Genomic DNA, 17,299 nt, shown 5'->3' on the forward strand with positions numbered 1-17,299 from the left:
TGCTGCTACTGTTACTGCTGTTGCTGCTGCTCGTGCTATTGCTGTTTGTGCTGCTGTTGCTGCTGTTTGTGCTGCTGCTGTTGCTGCTGTTGCTGCTGCGCGCGACACGGAAACGCAAATCGGAGTAAATGACTCACGGCCGTGAACAAGGACCCGCGTGTCAGCAGTGTGTGACAGTGAAGCCGCTGTGTTTTTGTCGGATGCCTTGGCATGGCCACGAAATCCTTCCAAAATACAATACCCGTTTGTGAACTTTCATCGAGTGTCCGTGCCCCCCCCCCTGCCCCCCCCCGCCCCTCCCACCCCATTCCTCTGTGTGTAGTCCGTGCTCACTCAAGAGGCGCCCGGGAAGGTCGTCGGTTCCAATTGGCCGGTTCACCCCTATCCCCCCCCCCCCCCCCCGAAACAGACATTGCCACACGCGAGAATAGAACCCCTCCATCCTCGTCAGATTTTATGGGTAGCGTAGAAATATATAAATATATATCAAAAAATAATTATTCATCCAATTTGTGCGGGGTTAGTTGTGGAATGTCGGAGCGCCGAATGAAAATGACCCCCCCCCCCCCCGGATGGTTCTTTTGGTTGGGCCTGGAGCGCACACCGCATACCGACGGTTAGCAAACCTTCCGGCACGGAGAGCCTGCCTCCTCCTCCTCAATTATACCACACGTCTGGAGTGATGAGCACTGTGGTGGGAATTACTATCAAGGTAACGCTTGCAGCAGATCCATTTGGTGGCGGGGTGGCGCTTTGTTTCCATCAACTTGTACGCGCGGTGTAGGGTGGCGCCAGCGGTAAACACTCGTGCCCCGCAGCAAAGCCGAAGGGGCCTTGGTCAGATTCCCGACTCGGGACCTCTTTCTGTACGCCACTTTAACACGAGGTAGGCTTTCGCGAACAATTTTATTCACACTAGAGGGGTTTCTTTTGGGTTGGATCGCGTTCCCGGTCTTGGCAGGAGGAGGTTGAAATTACTGGCGAAACGTCGTACTCGAATTGTAAACGTTGTGGGTTTACTCTCCAACACACCGGTGTGCTGAGCCCGTGGTTTACGTGACACAACCACAGTAATTGGATGTGTCGGGTGGGGGGCGGGTGTAACGACACATTTATATTCACGTGATCTAACCCAACAAAACTCTTGTGGAGTTTTGTGCGCTCTCACCTGTTCTGCAGAGAGTGTGAGTGAGTGAGTGTGAGAAGAGTGGTGAATGTTCTCTCCCCTGTTCTGCAGAGAGTGTGAGTGAGTGTGTGAGAAGAGTGGTGAATGTTCTCTCCCCTGTTCTGCTGAGAGTGAGTGAGTGTAAGAGAAGAGTGGTGAATGTTCTCTCCCCTGTTCTGCTGAGTGAGTGAGTGAGAGAGAAGAGTGGTGAATGTTCTCTCCCCTGTTCTGCTGAGAGTGAGTGAGTGTGAGAGAGAAGAGTTGTGAATGTTCTCTCCCCTGTTCTGCTGAGCGTGAGTGAGTGTGAGAGAATAGTGGTGAATGTTCTCTCCCCTGGTCTGCAGAATGAGTGAGTGAGTGTGAGAAGAGTTGTGAATGTTCTCTCCCCTGTTTTGCTGAGCGTGAGTGAGTGAGTGTGAGAAGAGTGGTGAATGTTCTCTCCCCTGTTCTGCTGAGTTTGAGTGTGAGAGAAGAGTGGTGAATGTTCTCTCCCCTGTTCTGCAGAGTGTGAGTGAGTGTGAGAAGAGTGGTGAATGTTCTCTCCCCTGTTCTGCTGAGTTTGAGTGTGAGAGAAGAGTGGTGAATGTTCTCTCCCCTGTTCTGCAGAGTGTGAGTGAGTGTGAGCAGAGTGTGAGTGAGTGTGAGAAGAGTGGTGAATGTTCTCTCCCCTGTTTTGCTGAGTGTGAGTGAGTGAGTGTGAGAAGAGTGGTGAATGTTCTCTCCCCTGTTCTGCAGAGTGTGAGTGTGTGAGTGAGTGAGAAGAGTGGTGAATGTTCTCTCCCCTGTTCTGCAGAGTGTGAGTGAGTGTGAGAAGAGTGGTGAATGTTCTCTCCCCTGTTCTGCTGAGTTTGAGTGTGAGAGAAGAGTGGTGAATGTTCTCTCCCCTGTTCTGCAGAGTGTGAGTGAGTGTGAGAAGAGTGGTGAATGTTCTCTCCCCTTTTCTGCTGAGTGTGAGTGAGTGAGAAGAGTGGTGAATGTTCTCTCCCCTGGTCTGCAGAATGAGTGAGTGAGTGAGAAGAGTGGTGAATGTTCTCTCCCCTGTTCTGCTGAGCGTGAGTGAGTGAGTGAGAAGAGTGGTGAATGTTCTCTCCCCTGTTCTGCTGAGCGTGAGTGAGAAGAGTGGTGAATGTTCTCTCCCCTGTTCTGCTGAGCGTGAGTGAGTGTGAGAGAAGAGTGGTGAATGTTCTCTCCCCTGGTCTGCAGAGTGTGAGTGAGTGAGAAGAGTGGTGAATGTTCTCTCCCCTGTCCTGCTGAGTGTGAGTGAGTGTGAGAGAATAGTGGTGAATGTTCTCTCCCCTGGTCTGCAGTGTGAGTGAGTGTGAGAGAGAAGAGTGGTGAATGTTCTCTCCCCTGGTCTGCAGAATGAGTGAGTGAGTGAGAAGAGTGGTGAATGTTCTCTCCCTTGTTCTGCTGAGCGTGAGTGAGTGAGTGTGAGAAGAGTGGTGAATGTTCTCTCCCCTGTTCTCCAGAGTGTGAGTGAGTGAGAAGAGTGGTGAATGTTCTCTCCCCTGTTCTGCAGAGTGTGAGTGAGTGAGAAGAGTGGTGAATGTTCTCTCCCCTGTTCTGCAGAGTGTGAGTGAGTGAGAAGAGTGGTGAATGTTCTCTCCCCTGTTCTGCAGAGAGTGTGAGTGAGTGTGAGAGAAGAGTGGTGAATGTTCTCTCACCTGTTCTGCAGAGTGTGAGTGAGTGAGTGTGAGAAGAGTGGTGAATGTTCTCTCCCCTGTTCTGCTGAGAGTGAGTGAGTGAGAGAATAGTGGTGAATGTTCTCTCCCCTGTTCTGCAGAGTGTGAGTGAGTGAGAAGAGTGGTGAATGTTCTCTCCCCTGTTCTGAGATAGTGTGAGTGTGAGAAGAGTGGTGAATGTTCTCTCCCCTGTTCTGCAGAATGAGTAAGTGAGTGAGAGAGAAGAGTGGTGAATGTTCTCTCCCCTGTTCTGCTGAGCGTGAGTGAGTGAGTGTGAGAAGAGTGGTGAATGTTCTCTCACCTGTTCTGCAGAGTGTGAGTGAGTGTGAGAAGAGTGGTGAATGTTCTCTCCCCTGTTCTGCTGAGTGTGAGTGAGTGTGAAAAGAGTGGTGAATGTTCGCTCTCCTGTTCTGCTGAGCGTGAGTGAGTGAGTGTGAGAATAGTGGTGAATGTTCTCTCCCCTGGTCTGCTGAGCGTGAGTGAGTGTGAGAGAGAAGAGTGGTGAATGTTCTCTCCCCTGTCCTGCATGGGTTTCCTCCAGGTTCCCCAGAACAATGTCACTGGTCATCGACTAAAAACTTCCCAATGCTGAAAAAAAAAAAATCGACACTGCAAATGACTCAGTTGGGATTACACGGCAAGTAGCGGCATCGCCCCCCCCTTGCTGCCAAAACTTGTCAGGACCCTCGTGAAAACGAGTCTTGCAACTCAGTTCGGCTCTCCTGGGTAAACAAGCATCATCATCATCATAACAGTAATGATCAAATATCCCAGGCCTCAGCGCACGCATGTCCACTGTACAGCGGGCAGACAGCTGCTACAGCAGCTTCCGTCTGTCGGACCTCAACAGCAGCGCCAAACCCTCTTTGAGACTCGGCGAGGCTTCCCTCGGGTAAAACGTAATGACGACTACCACACTAATAATGCCGCAGCGACTGAGAGAGTCACCCGTGAGTGGCTTGTCCCGTGTCGCGTGTCTCCCCACCGCGGAGTGAAGTCACAGTTGGCCCCTGGGGGGGTGGGAGCGAGGTGGGTGGTGGGGGGAGCGCGTTGGCTGTGAAGGACGCTGCTCTTGTTCATACCACCTGGCCAAGCCGGTTACTCCGCCACGTCGCGGCTCCCCGTCTCGTGCCACGTACGCGACGGCTGCGTCGCGTCCCGTACGTTGCTGGGGGTGGGGGGTGGCGGGGAGGTAGGGGGGGGGGGGTCCAAACATCGTTGGTTGCCAAGCGCAGGGCCCGAATTGACCCCGAAAAGGCCAAGCGGCGAGCGTCGTACTGCACCGTCGAAGGTGCAGTGGATAAGCGAGAGTAGTTAGCGCGTCGTCTCGAGCTGAGCCAGATTGTTGTTGTCGGAGCTTGGCGGTAATCGAGACTGACGCCCGTCGTTTTGTTCCCTCGTGGCGGCCCGGGAGCTTTTTCAGTCCCGTTGGAGAAGAAGCTCCCCCCCCCACCCCCCACCCCGACATGGTGGGGAGGGGTGGCGGGGGTGGGTGGCGAAACGTCGGACGTCGCGCCAATCGACAAGCAGCGGTAGAATTCGAAAAGGTATCGGAGAGAGGTGGGATATTTAACCTCTCTACCGTGGCACTCTCTGGATTGTCTATGATTATGATGAATTATTGTTAGGCGTGTTTACACGAGGAAGTAAATTGTCGGCCGTGTGCAATCTCAAATGAGCCACCTGCGTAGTCATTTTTTTGACTTGGCAAAGTTGGTACGGTGACACCGGCACACACGATGTCTCTCACCCGTTCCGCATGGCAGTTAACACGCACGCACGCACCGCAGTATTAACCCGGGCAGCCCGCCGGATTCGAACCGCGGGCATCCGCGTCACCGCCCCACCGAGACAGTGTGTTCGCGCAGCAAGCCCGGGCACGTGCTTCTTCAACTAACCCACCCAGTCGACGCCAAGTGTGTAATTAATCCTCAAATTTAAATCGAAGCAAATGACGACTGTCCGTGGTTATCCGAGCGCAGGTTACGTATTGCGAGTGGCTCTGCAGCCGAAGGTAATGCCGTTCTCGCGGTGGCTCGGCTTGCGAGCGGCCGCAAGCAGCTCGGGGTTTGTTTGATGTTCGTGACTCTAACCCTCTTCTTCTTTGGTTCTTTCGGTAAAGTCACGTAGAATGAGAATAAAATAATAAATTGATAAAATAAAATAACACAATAATATTCTCACGACGTTTCGGCCACAACACAAGCGGCCTTCATCAGGTGAAGGGACGAGACTGTCTGGAGGACAGGAGGGCAGCGCTGTCCTACCAGACAGTCTCGTCCCTTCACCTGATGAAGGCCGCTTGTGTTGTGGCCGAAACGTCGTGAGAATATTATTGTGTTATTTTATTTTATCAATTTCTTATTTTATTCTCATTCTACGTGACTTTATCGAAAGAACCAAAGAAGATTAATCCTTGCAGTCACGAAAGCTTTAAATCGAAATCTAACCCTCTTGTCCGTGTCGTTTTTCGAACTCCAGTTTCACAGAGTTCGCGCATTAGGCTCGCCGGTGTCTGGCCGTCTTGTGTGTAACGTGGGGGGGGGGGCGGGGTCAGGGGGTCACGGGGTCACGGGGTCACGATGACACCCCGTGAAGGTGACCCGATGCACACGTAACAGTTGCGTCGCTGTTAGGGACTCGCGCAGTCGAAAGGCAGGGTATTCCATCAAACTTGGCCAACGCACGCCGGGGCAAAGAGGAATATTTGCAAATACGACCGCACGAGTTTTGTCCTAATCGCTCTTCCGCCCCCCACCCCGCCCCCCCGCCCCCCCCCCCCCCCCCCCCCAGGCGTACGCGTGGTCCTTGGAGCGGATCCGCGGGCTGGCGAGGCTGCACTCCGTCCGCGACGCCGGCGCCGCCGCCACCGCCTCGGAGAAGCACGACGCGGCGGTGGCGGTGGTGAGGCGCTTGGAGGCGCTCTCCCGGCGCAGCCCCGACATCCCGGCGGCCGAGTTTGCGGAGATGGAGGAGGTGGCGCGGGGGTTGGCGCGCGACGCCGGCCACGTCGGCGCCCTGCGCCAGCTGCACTTCGCCCGGGGAAAGTGTCGCGAGGCCGGCCAGGCCTTCTCGCGCAAGCTGGAGGCGGCGCTCCTCCGGACTGCCGCCACGCGCGGCCGAGCGGAAGGCGGCGCGGCGCCGGCGGGCGGCCGGGAGCCCGACGCGTTCGGCGGGGACGCGTCGGACGGCCCGCCGGGGAGCTCGCGCGCGGACGAACCCGCGGGGGCGCGCCGCGACCCCCGCCGGGAAGAACGCGAATCGCTGGAGAGTTTGGTCTTCGAAGGGATGGAGTACTGGACATCGGACCGCATGGTGGGCGACCCGGGGGATGCGGGAGACTCGGAGGAGGCAGGCACGCCGAGCCCCGCGCCCAGAAGCGAATCCCGGCAGCGGTGCTACAGCGTGAACGACATGCGCGTCGACGAGCGGTCGGAGCCCGGGGGGCTGGCCGCGGAACGGCCGCCGCCGCCGCCGCCGCCGCCGCTCCTCGCCGGCCGCGGGGAGAGGCGGCTGCTGAGCGCGCCCGCGGGCGGGCCGAACCCGCGGGACGACTCGGGCGAAGCGCGCCACGGCGGGAAGGGCGGCAGGGAAGCTCGCGGCAGCTTCGCCCTGGAGCACGCGCACTCGTTCCTCGCCAACTGCAAGGCGGTGCTGCTGCGCGACAGGCGGAGGCTCTCGCGGGCGGCGGAGGACCGCACCGACGGGCGGTCGGCCGCCGCCGATTTGCGCAGGAGCCTGAGCGCCCTCGAGTCGATCGACGGGGGCTCCGTCGCCCGCGGCGACGGCGCGGCGCGCTCGCCGCAGCGGAGTCCCGCCAGGTCGCCCTCGGCCCGCGGCGGCGGCGGCGCCGACGCCGGCGGCTCGCGGCAGAGGGAGCAGCAGCTGGGCGGCGCCCGGCCGCCCCTGCGGAGGCTCGTCAAGGTGCAGAGCGTGGACGCCGGCATCGGGCGCAGCACGGAGGCGCTGGGCGGCACCGCCGCCGCCGTCGCCGTGGGTCTGTACCGCCGCGACGAGCCCGTGCTGCGGCACGGCAACACGGGGCTCTACATCCGAGGGCTGGAGGTGGGCAGCACGGTGGCCGTGGAGACCGGCTTCATGCCGCGGTCAGCATCGCACAGCGCCCTGCACTCTACCGTGAGTAGCGGTCGTGACGTCGTGGTCGTCGTTATTGTCGCTGGGCTTCCAACGGTTCCCCTTGGTGGGACCCTGCTGTGAGAAACCACGCGGGCGACAGCGTTGACCCCCCCGCGGTTGACCGAGCGCAACTCGCCCACCCTCGCTCCGCCGATGCGATGATTAGAAATCGCCCTTGTCACGTGATCGATGTTACTTTGTTTCTTTAGAACTGCGTTTTGTGTTTAGCTTGTCCCCACCGCCTCAACCTCCGATTAGCACTGTTCGGCTACGTATGGCGCACGAAAGAAGTTAAAAATTACATTTATTCTCTTTCCCGCTTGTCTTTCGCTCCCGACAGCAGCAACAACACCAGCAGCAAACAGCAAGTCAGCAGCCGTCGCCCACGCACCGCCGGCCTGCGCTCCTCCGCTCGGGCAGCCTGCCCGTGGCGCCCGTGCAGCGCCGCTTCTCCGAGACGGAGAGCCACAGCCGCGGGAGGTGAGTGGGCGACACTCTCGCTCGGGCAGCGTGTGAGCGCTTGTGTGCGTATGTGTGGCACGGTTGGCACCGTGCGAGAGCGGGGCGGGGGGGGGTGGTGGAGCTGCCAGTCATCTCGGTCGATCAACCCCGTAATACCTTGGCGGTGACCTGTATCAGCCGTGTCAAGATCGGCCTCTTTGGAGGCTCGTGAAGGACGCTACTGGATAGTTGGAGGCAGCCGCCCTCCAACAACAGCGGAGGAGCGACACTCAGGAAAACTTTGTGGAGTGCCGGGTGGTTAAAAATACGCTTGCAGCACTTGCCCCAGCCGCCTGTGTAGGCTACATAAAGGATTTTTTGTGTATAGGGAGTGGTGAAGCAATGGTTTGCAGATTGCCATATGAACCCGTCAACCCGAGTTTGATTCTAATAGCCCTATCCGAGAATCAAACCCACGCAATGAGGTTTATTGGCCGATGTAAAGTTTATATCAGAACCTGACCTGGTGAAGTGGGTTAATATCTGCGCTGGGGAGACAAAGAAGGGCTTGCTGCTGGCCACACGACCCGCCCATGCGCCTTGCCGGCCTTTATCGGTGCTTGCTAACAGCACCAATGGCCTGTTCAGGGCAATACAAGTAATCATTGGCACAGTGGGGAGCACAGGTGGTGCATCTGCCAGTCATCTCAGTCAACCTGTGGCAGCTGGGCTGGTGTCGAGACCTCCTGTTTGCGAACCTTCCAACAGTTTCCGTGGCCTCAAGGTGCACTTAGCCCAGCATAGGATCCACGTCACCGCCACCTGGTGGCGAACGACGACTGTTGTCGAGTGGGTTCTTGAGTAGCTGGTGCGACAAGAGTGGATTCGTGAGCGAGCTTGCTGTCGTCACTTGCGGGCGTGGTGGTTGAACATCCTCCCTCAAGTGAACCCGTGGCACCTGGGGGGGTCTGTCCCACGATGACACCCCCGAAAACCTCGCGTTCGGCCCGTCTCGCTCGCGCTCTTTTCCGCCGCCGCCACAGCAAGCTACGGCACGTGGTGGCGGAGATGATCGACACGGAGCGCGAGTACGTGCGGGCGCTGGCCTTCGTGGTGGAGCACTACGTGCCGGAGCTCGACGGCCCGGGCGCCGCGACGCCGCCCCCGCCGCCGGAGCTGCGCGGCCGCCAGAACGCGCTGTTCGGGAACCTGCGCGGAATCCTCCTGTTCCACGAGGGCTACTTCCAGCGCGAGCTGGAGCAGTGTGCCGTGCACCCGCTGCGCGTGAGCCACTGCTTCCTGCGACACGTGAGTGCAAGCGGCGCGAGTGGAATTATTTTTTTTTTTTCCTCTTTTTCCCTTTTGCGGCTAAGAGCTCCCGTCGTCGTGCGGCACTTCGCCAGTCCGGCGGCGCTCTATTAAGCCGCCATCGGTCGTAGATGGCGGTACAGGTCTTAACAGTGAATTGTAGATGTCGTGGGGTTTACTCTCCGACACACCGGTGTGCTGAACGAGTAACGAATGGACACGTTTTATTTACGTGATAAATCTTACTAATTGGTTGTGACGGGTGGTGGTGGTGGTGGTGGTGGGTTTAACGACAGATTTCTATTTACGCAAACTAACTCAGAAACCTCTATTATGGAGAGCGTCTGCTCTCTACGTGTATATTTTTAAAGGGCAGTCTCATCTCGGCATATTTCAAAGGGGTAAACCCCCCTCCTAGTGGCAGTTGGTCCCATGGCTCGGCAACTACCTACGAACATTGCCCAGAGACTTACATTTGCGCACGGATCACAGCGCTCCGCGATGATGACATGAAACGTACCCGGGAGGCGGCCTGGCTGGTGAACTCTGGATCAGAGCGGCCTCACGGATGGCTTAGTCGCTGCTGAGGCTCGTTTGTCCAGGCAAGCCTCAGCAAGGCCGCTTGTGGCACACCGATTGGCTCGGTGCGGGGCTGACCTGGGTGGCAAGGACGATGGGAGGGCAGGGGCGGTGGGCACGGGTGGAGCGGGAGGGGGGTAGCAGGCCCCCTTTTTATTCGTGCAACTTTTTTTTATCCGGCTGTGTCTCGCCATTGTTGGGCCACACCTGGCGGGGTAGTCCACACCTGGGCAGGGGGTAATGGGATTCGTTGATTCCAGGGGCCACGCAGATGTGGCGACCACAAGCGGAGGCAGTTTTAATGTCAGGATGCCGTTTAATAATGCATGAGCGGACCCTACTGTTGTGCACGCGAAACGGTAAAAGGCAGACTTTTCAATTAGATTAGCGATCGCAGTGGCTCGCTACGTTTTGGCGTTTGTAGGCCCTGTCGTTCCTGCGGCACGGGGGGCGATGGGCACGGAGGCACCGCACGGCTGTGTGCGTCACAAACACGGCCGCGCGGTGGTTTCGCATAAGGGGATCTTGATCCAAATTGAGTAGTTTGCGGTGTCGTTTTGTTTAAGTATGGCAAAGGGCATCGGTTTCCTCCCGCATGTACGAAACGCTCTTTAAATGGAGCTGGCCAAACATCCCAATATAGGGTCACAGTGTAGGTCTATGGGAGCCTTCAACATTGAAGTCTTTGGGAGCCTTTAACGTTGAAGTCTATGGGAGCCTTCAACATTGAAGTCTATGGGAGCCTTCAACATTGAAGTCTATGGGAGCCTTCAACGTTGAAGTCCATGGGAGCCTTCAACGTTGAAGTCTATGGGAGCCTTCAATATTGAAGTCTATGGGAGCCTTCAACGTTGGAGTCTATGGGAGCCTTTGACATTGGAGTCTATGGGAGCCTTTAACATTGAAGTCTATGGGAGCCTTGAACGTTGAAGTCTGTGGGAGCCTTTTACGTTGAAGTCTATGGGAGCCTTTAACATTGAAGTCTATGGGAGCCTTTAACATTGAAGTCTATGGTAGCCTTCAACGTTGAAGTCTATGGGAGCCTTCAACGTTGAAGTCTATGGGAGCCTTTAACATTGAAGTCTATGGGAGCCTTCAACGTTGAAGTCCATGGGAGCCTTCAACGTTGAAGTCTATGGGAGCCTTCAACATTGAAGTCTATGGGAGCCTTCAATATTGAAGTCTATGGGAGCCTTCAACATTGGAGTCTATGGGAGCCTTTAACATTGGAGTCTATGGGAGCCTTCAACATTGAAGTCTATGGGAGCCTTTAACGTTGAATTCTATAGAAGCCTTTATCAGAATCAGAATCTGAATATTTTTTTCAGATTCTGAAATAGAGTTTCACTTGGGAAATTGCTCGTGGGAGTACTGGCTGCCTTCCCACTTTGTGGTTTCTCACACACACACACACACACCTCCGAATCATTAAGTCTGTCCCAGATCGAATGAAAACGTCAGCGTTACGAATTCTAAACGATTTATTCCTCACCTTCCCCAACCCACCCCCCCCGCGCCTCCACGTTGCAGGCGAAGCAGTTTGAGATGTACGCCCTCTACAGCAAAAACAAGCCGCGCTCCGATGCCCTGCTCGCCAGCCACGGCATCGCCTTCTTCCGGGTACGCCACCAGCACACCGGCCACTCGAGCCAGCCAGCCCCCCCACCTCCTTGCGTCGCTCTTCTACCGTTCGCTGGCGTGGTCGCCGTTAGCTAGCCCGCCCCCCCCGCCCCCCCCCCTGCCTGCCATCCTCCCCCCCCCCCTCCCCCGACCGTTTTCGTCTCCAGCCACGGTTACGTTCAGCCAGGGGGGGTGACAGGGTGGTGACATTCTGCGTGTAAGTGTACGACGCTCGGTCTGGCGGACGCGGTGCAACTGCGTTGTCAGAGCGTGTCGCCAACCGATGGCGTCTGGCTCAACAGCCTGACTCTCTCTTAATCATTCTTGAAATTAACATTTGTTGAATGTCACCCCGGCCTGAAATCCTGGCTCCGCCCCTGCGTTCAGCCGAGAAACGGCGTCTTGACTCCCTTTGCCCCTTACGGCTTTGAAGGTGTCGGTTTTCGGTGGGGGGCGGGGGGGGGTGGTCACGTGGGGGAGGGGAGAAGCCTGTGCACTGCAACCGTTCAACATGTTTTTATAATAATAATAATAAATAGCAAATTAAAAACCCGCACAAACACATTGGGGAGTTTAAGCGAAACGCAGGTTAGGTTTCGAAGATGCGCCAAGAGGGTTTATAAGAGTGGCCAGCCTTGCCCCCAAACCTGCACAGTGTGCCCCTCTCTCCACGAGTTCTGCATTCGCGAATTTTCTCACATGTTCACGGCTTTCTAAATGTATACCAAATTCTATTTCAATGAGCCATTTCAATGCTAAATTATATGCTAATTCCTTTGTCAAAGCCCGTGGTCTTCTTCTTCTCACACAGCTTAAATGTCGGGATCTAAGCGTGGCTTCTTCCACTCCAGCGCTGTCCTCCAGACAGTCTCGTCCCTTCACCTGATGAAGGCCGCTTGTGTTGTGGCCGAAACGTCGTGATTTTTGTTATTTTATTTTCACCTACGTGACTTTACCCAATAGAACCAAAGAGTATGTATACCAAATCCCTATTCGCGACCCCATTTTTTCCCATGGAAAGCAAGATAATCTGCATTCGCGAATTCTGCATTCGCCAGTGTTTTCAAGAACGTAGCCTTCACGGATGAAGAGGGTTTTTTTACTTTAATTATCTAAAACTTATTTTGCACCGTACGTAGCCAACCGTGCTAATTGTCGGTGCGGGGGAAGGACAACAAACGAAACACAAAAAGCAGCTCTAAAGATATTAGTTTTCAATCTTGATGTAAAAGTGCATAGCTCCAGTGGCTTCCTAATGTCGGAAGGAAGAGCGTTCCAGACGGCCTCATAAGTGCATCTGAAAGCACCGCGCGATGCGGTGACCACCGTCTTTGCCGCGAGGATGACCGGAGTTGGCGTAGTAGTAGTAGTGCTGCACCGATACACCGAAATCACCGCGTGTAAACTTTTTACAACCGCGTAGGCGAGCGCGCAGCCCGGCACGGTGGTGTAATGGTTCAGCACGTGAACGTGGCCACCCGCCCAACTTTGCCGATTTGATCTCGAGGAGCGACAGTTGAAACAAAGGGGGGGGGGGGGGGGCAGGCCTTTGTTGGGACGGCTAGTCAAAAGCCGCCGCGAGGGTGACCGGAGCTCACTCGATGGCGGGGCTTGCGCTCCTTGCTGACGAGACCCGGCGAGGCATCGCCGGGTCTCGTCTTTTGTGGCTGGCTCTCGGGGCGTGTGCAACGGGCGCGGCGGCCTGCTCGTGGACCCGTCGACCGGTGCGCTGTCCGTCGTCGCGCGTGCGCAGCGGAAGCAGCTGGAGCTGGAGGACAAGATGGACCTGGCCTCTTACCTCCTCAAGCCCATCCAGCGCATGAGCAAGTACGCGCTGCTGCTGCGCGACATGATCAAGGAGAGCGCGGGAGCAGAGTCGGCGGGCCGAGTTGGCGGGGGGGCCTCCTCCCCCCTCCCGGATGGCCCCCCCGCCGCCGCCGCCGCCGGCGCCGCCTCCGAGCAGGACCTGGATGAGCTGCGCGCCGCGCTGGATCTCGTCAAGTTCCAGCTGCGGCACGGAAACGACCTGCTGGCCATGGACGCCATCCGCGAGTGTGACGTGAGTACCACCCCCCCCCCCGCCCCCCGCCTCCCCCACCATGCCACCACGGTGGCTATGAGATGTTAACTACCTCGCCTGGTGTGCAGGAGGTCGGATTTTTCTCCGCATCCTCTGCGGTTTCTCACTCCGCATTTAGAAACGGGCACTTCGAGTGTGTGGCTGCTGTAAATTTCCACACGATGCCAAGCCACTTTGGTTGGGCTATCATTTGTGACGGCCAAGGTCACTTCTGAAAAAGAGCCAAAAAGCTCTGTGGGCCTTACCTGGTTAAAATTAAAAAGAGTTCATAGTTTCGGACTTGCCACCTATGACTAGCAACTCCACGAGATTCGCCCGCTCGTGATTTAGCCGTTCGGTCGCTTTGTCTGAGAGTTGCCGATTTGCAGATACACCCCACACCCGCCTGGGCTCTTCAAGGCATCTACCACGTCTGTGTGCGTTTGTGGGGAACAGCAGCAGCGCCGCAGCAACGGTTCGCGCGCTGCGCTATGAGCCCGGCGACACGACTTCACTTCCTGCTCACAGTCAGCGCCAGGGACGTAGATCTGAAACCGTTCTTGGGCCACCCCCTATGGTTGATTCGGCCTGAAAGGAGTACCCGGTGCCGTGTGTAAACATCACCACTGGGGAGACAAAGGCGGCCGGGCGCGGTGCCGGCCGACCCAACCCCTCGTGTGCCAACAGTGCGGCATAGCATTGGGTGCTGCTCGCTAACAGTACTTGCCCCAACAGTCTGGTGTGGTGGGGGGGGGGTTGAATCTTTGTCGTTTTTTCGCGTGCGCTTGCAGGTGAATCTCAAAGAGCAGGGCCAGTTGCTGCGTCAGGAGGAGTTTGTGGTGTGGCACGGACGCAAGAAGATGCAGCGCAGGGTGTTCCTCTTCCAGGAGCTGGTGCTCTTCAGCAAGACGAAGCGTGCCGAGGGAGTGCAGGATGTATACGCGTACAAGAGCTCCTTTAAGGTGCGGCACCAGGCCCGGCAAGGCCGGTGGGGGAGGGGGGAGGTGGGGGGTTTAACCCCCCCCCCCCACCATAATAGCGCCAAGCAGAGTGAATTTGGTTCGGTGGTCCCGGGGCTCCTTATAACCGAGCTGGCGACGCCGGGCCCCATCCTGGCCTCTCGAGTTTAAACCGGTGAAACGAAAACGCGCTTGAAATGTTGCTCGGTGTCAAACGGGGTCAACTGGGCGGCGAGAGCTTGACCCTGGGTGGCCAGGGTCGTCCGTGACTGCCGTCAGGCGGGGAAGATGTAAACCTCTGGGTGGAGCCGGTCCTGCCCCCTCCCCCTGTGTTGCGTGCGACGAAAGTCCCAGTTCCCGGATTGTAGGAAACGGAACGAAACGGCCGCACGGTCGGCGGCGCGTGGCGCTTGCCCGTTGGCCGCAATTGTGGTTCGACTGCGCGCCGACGAGGTTGGTGACGATGCGATGACGACGTGAAACCCGGCAGACGGCGGAGCTGGGGCTCACCGAGAGCTTGGGCGAGGAAGGGCTGCGCTTCGAGATCTGGTTCCGCCGCCGGAAGTCGAGCGACGCGTTCGTGCTGCAAGCGCCGACGCCCGAGCTCAAGCTGGCGTGGACGAGGGACTTGTCGCGCATCCTGTGGCAGCAGGCGACGCGGAACCGCCGTGAGTACAGTACAACGCCCTTCGCCAGCAGCAAGCAGGTCCCGAGCGTTTGTCAGCGGTGGGAGGAGCTGCCGAGCGTTTGTCGACAAATTGTCATCTGTGAATGGAGCCAGAAATCGGCGCAGTACCAAGAAAACGAATCTAAGAACACACGCGCACACACACGTGTGCGTGCGCGACGTGGCATGTGCAAAAGCCTTGTCCAGATCACCAGCTCAAAAGAACCACATTTGGCCACGTTGAAGTTTTTCGGCCGACTGAGGCATGGCAGCGCAGCTGGCAATCGGTGATCGCTGCTATCCAGATGAGTCTTCACCTTTTCCCGTCCCGAGACGTCTGCAAGTTGCACGGTTTTTGTCCCCGTTCACCGCCGAAGCTCGGAACGCGCAAGCCCCGTTCGGGGTTAATTTTGTTTCGAGAGGCGTAGTAGCGGCGTTCTTTAAATTAAAGACACTGTACTCAACGCGGAGGATAGCTGGTGCGAAACCGTGCCACGCGCCCTCCCGCCGCGGCCTTATGGGAGACGACTCGGTACCGATGAGGTTCTTGCATTTTAGTTTTTCTCCCGGCTCCGATGAATGAGAACCAAAAATGGGTCCACGGTCGTTGTCGCCCCCCCCCCTGCCCCCCCCCCCTGCAGAGGTGCGCATGCAGGAACTGTCCTGCATGGGCGTGGGGGGGAAGCCCTTCATGGACATCCGGCCCAGCGCCGCGGCCATCAGCGACCGCGCCATCGACTTCTTCACCAGGGGCCGTGGTGAGAGTCGCCCCCCCCCCTCCCCTCTCTCCCCCGACACCACCCGCGGCTCTTACAGACGCCCCCGCGCTTCTCCCGCTCACGTTTTCGTGAAATGTCGCGAGCGGTCGACGGCCTGTGGGGTCATCTGTGGGTCGGGCCTTGGAAATCTTTTTTCTCCCACAAGCGGCATCATTGGCAGGCATCTTAGCCACACAAAATGGGGTGGGTGGTGGGGTGGGGGGGGGCGGCGGCGGGGGGGGGGGGGGGCGAGATATTGCGGACAATCCTGGCACGATCACAGGAGCCCCCCCCGCCACCCGAAGAGCCGAGGCTCAGCCGGGCTTTCCCCCGTGCGAGCAAGAAGAGTCGTAACAACGAGTGAATGTGGCCCGGCGTGCCTTCCGGGGGGGCTCCCCCCGCCCCCGCCCCTTTTGACGCGGCGCATTTTTCTCCAGGGACGCGGTCGCGAGCCTCCATTGCCGTGTCGTCCTTCGACCACTCGGGCCAGACCTCGCCGCACCGCCCCGCCTTCCTGTCGCAGACGGGCGGCCAGGCGTTCGGCGGCCCCTACTCCTGCGTGGGCCCCGTCGGCGGCGGTCCCTTGGTCAGCCCCGGGCGGATGGCGGCCGCCACCAGCGAGTTCCAGTCCTGCATCCAGGAGGAGGAGGACGCGACGGAGCCGGAAACGGGCAGCCAGCCGTCCGTGGGTGAGAGCAGTGGGCCCCCCCCCCCCCACCAACGCACTCGCCACCGCTACTGTGTTGGTGACATGGCCCTGCGGTAGCGCGCCAGCAGCGGAGGTTTGCGGTTCGAGGGCAGAGCGGCCTCCCTGGTTAATGCTGCCGTGTGCGTATCAATTGTAGAAAAACCACCTGCCGACGGCTTCGGCCTCGGTGGGCGTTACGTGCAGGGTGCAGGAGTAGGCCCATTGTGTGTGGCGTCCAAGTTCAAAGTACGCTGCAGATTAGTGAATTGGTGTTACACGTTGCGGTCTCGGCCCCATACCGGCAGACTCGTGTCCGCTCGCAAGTCAGGTGCCAGGTGATCTTGTGCCGTACGGGGGTCACGCTAACCTCTGCCAAAAGGAGTGTTGCAAAATTCCCGCGTTTGCGCGCACGTACACACACACGAGGAGTAAGCAGCTTGTGTGTGTGGGCACGCACACACGAGGAGCAAGCAGCGCACGCTTCTCTTGCAGCCACCGCCAGCACAGACTCGCTGTCGCAGTGCACGTCCAGCGGCAGCGGCGACAGCGGCTGCAGCTCGCGCTTCCTGTACGACGCCCCTGCCGAGGAGGGGGGCGCCCCTCCGCCTCTCGCCCGAGCCCCTCTCGGCCCCTTCCCCGGGCGAGGGCTCGGCCCGCCCGGCGCGCCGCCATCCCCGGCGTCGTCGGGCGACGAATTGCAGGCCCTCGCCGCGGGCCGCGGGCCGCGCTGCCGGGCCCTGCGGGCGAGCGGCGCTCCCGAGGGCGGCGCGCGTTATGGCCCCCGTGGCAACCGGGCAGAGGGCACGCGCTGGCAGGAGGACGACGCTTCTCGGCGTAACGGTGACAAGGTGAGGAGAAGCTCAGACTGTCGGTCCTGTCTTATTTGTCCACAGTTATTTGATTGTTTGGCCAGCGTGGGCCACGATCCACTCCTGTTAAGAGTTGCTCGTATCCTAGAGCTCCTGTTAGGAAGAGGGCCTTGTAACCAGAAGGGCCTCCCCTAGCAGTTGCCCACCAGGCAATGGAGCACACTGCCAATTGAGATCAGATCCGCCGAGTCAATCTCCACCTTTAAGTCTCAAAAACTCATCCGTTCAAAAGGTCTTACCGTCTGGCTTGAATTCCCTGCTCTACCCTCCCACCTTGTATATTCCGTCCCTTGAATTCTCCATGCTGCCCTTACGTTTCATACGTATGCCGTTGTTTTTTTTCATGTGGCAATTTTTTTTTTAGTAT

General features: G+C 58.0%; 1 protein-coding gene across 1 annotated transcript in view; it reads left to right on the forward strand.

The window, feature by feature from the left end:
- LOC116955990 (uncharacterized) overlaps window positions 1-17,299 on the forward strand; it is a 37,316-nt gene that overhangs the window by 17,210 nt on the left and 2,807 nt on the right. Inside the window, exons 7-16 of the mRNA XM_076053839.1 lie at window positions 5,641-6,984; window positions 7,325-7,464; window positions 8,469-8,733; window positions 10,843-10,932; window positions 12,686-12,991; window positions 13,783-13,953; window positions 14,441-14,618; window positions 15,259-15,375; window positions 15,813-16,064; window positions 16,556-16,911. Coding sequence (XP_075909954.1) covers window positions 5,641-6,984; window positions 7,325-7,464; window positions 8,469-8,733; window positions 10,843-10,932; window positions 12,686-12,991; window positions 13,783-13,953; window positions 14,441-14,618; window positions 15,259-15,375; window positions 15,813-16,064; window positions 16,556-16,911 — 3,219 coding nt within the window. The remainder of the gene's footprint in view (window positions 1-5,640; window positions 6,985-7,324; window positions 7,465-8,468; window positions 8,734-10,842; window positions 10,933-12,685; window positions 12,992-13,782; window positions 13,954-14,440; window positions 14,619-15,258; window positions 15,376-15,812; window positions 16,065-16,555; window positions 16,912-17,299) is intronic.

Source organism: Petromyzon marinus, chromosome 63, assembly GCF_048934315.1.
Source record: "Petromyzon marinus isolate PM22_M1 ecotype Great Lakes invasive population chromosome 63, UKy_Petmar_22M1.pri1.0, whole genome shotgun sequence".
In the NCBI taxonomy this organism is placed as follows: domain Eukaryota; kingdom Metazoa; phylum Chordata; class Hyperoartia; order Petromyzontiformes; family Petromyzontidae; genus Petromyzon; species Petromyzon marinus.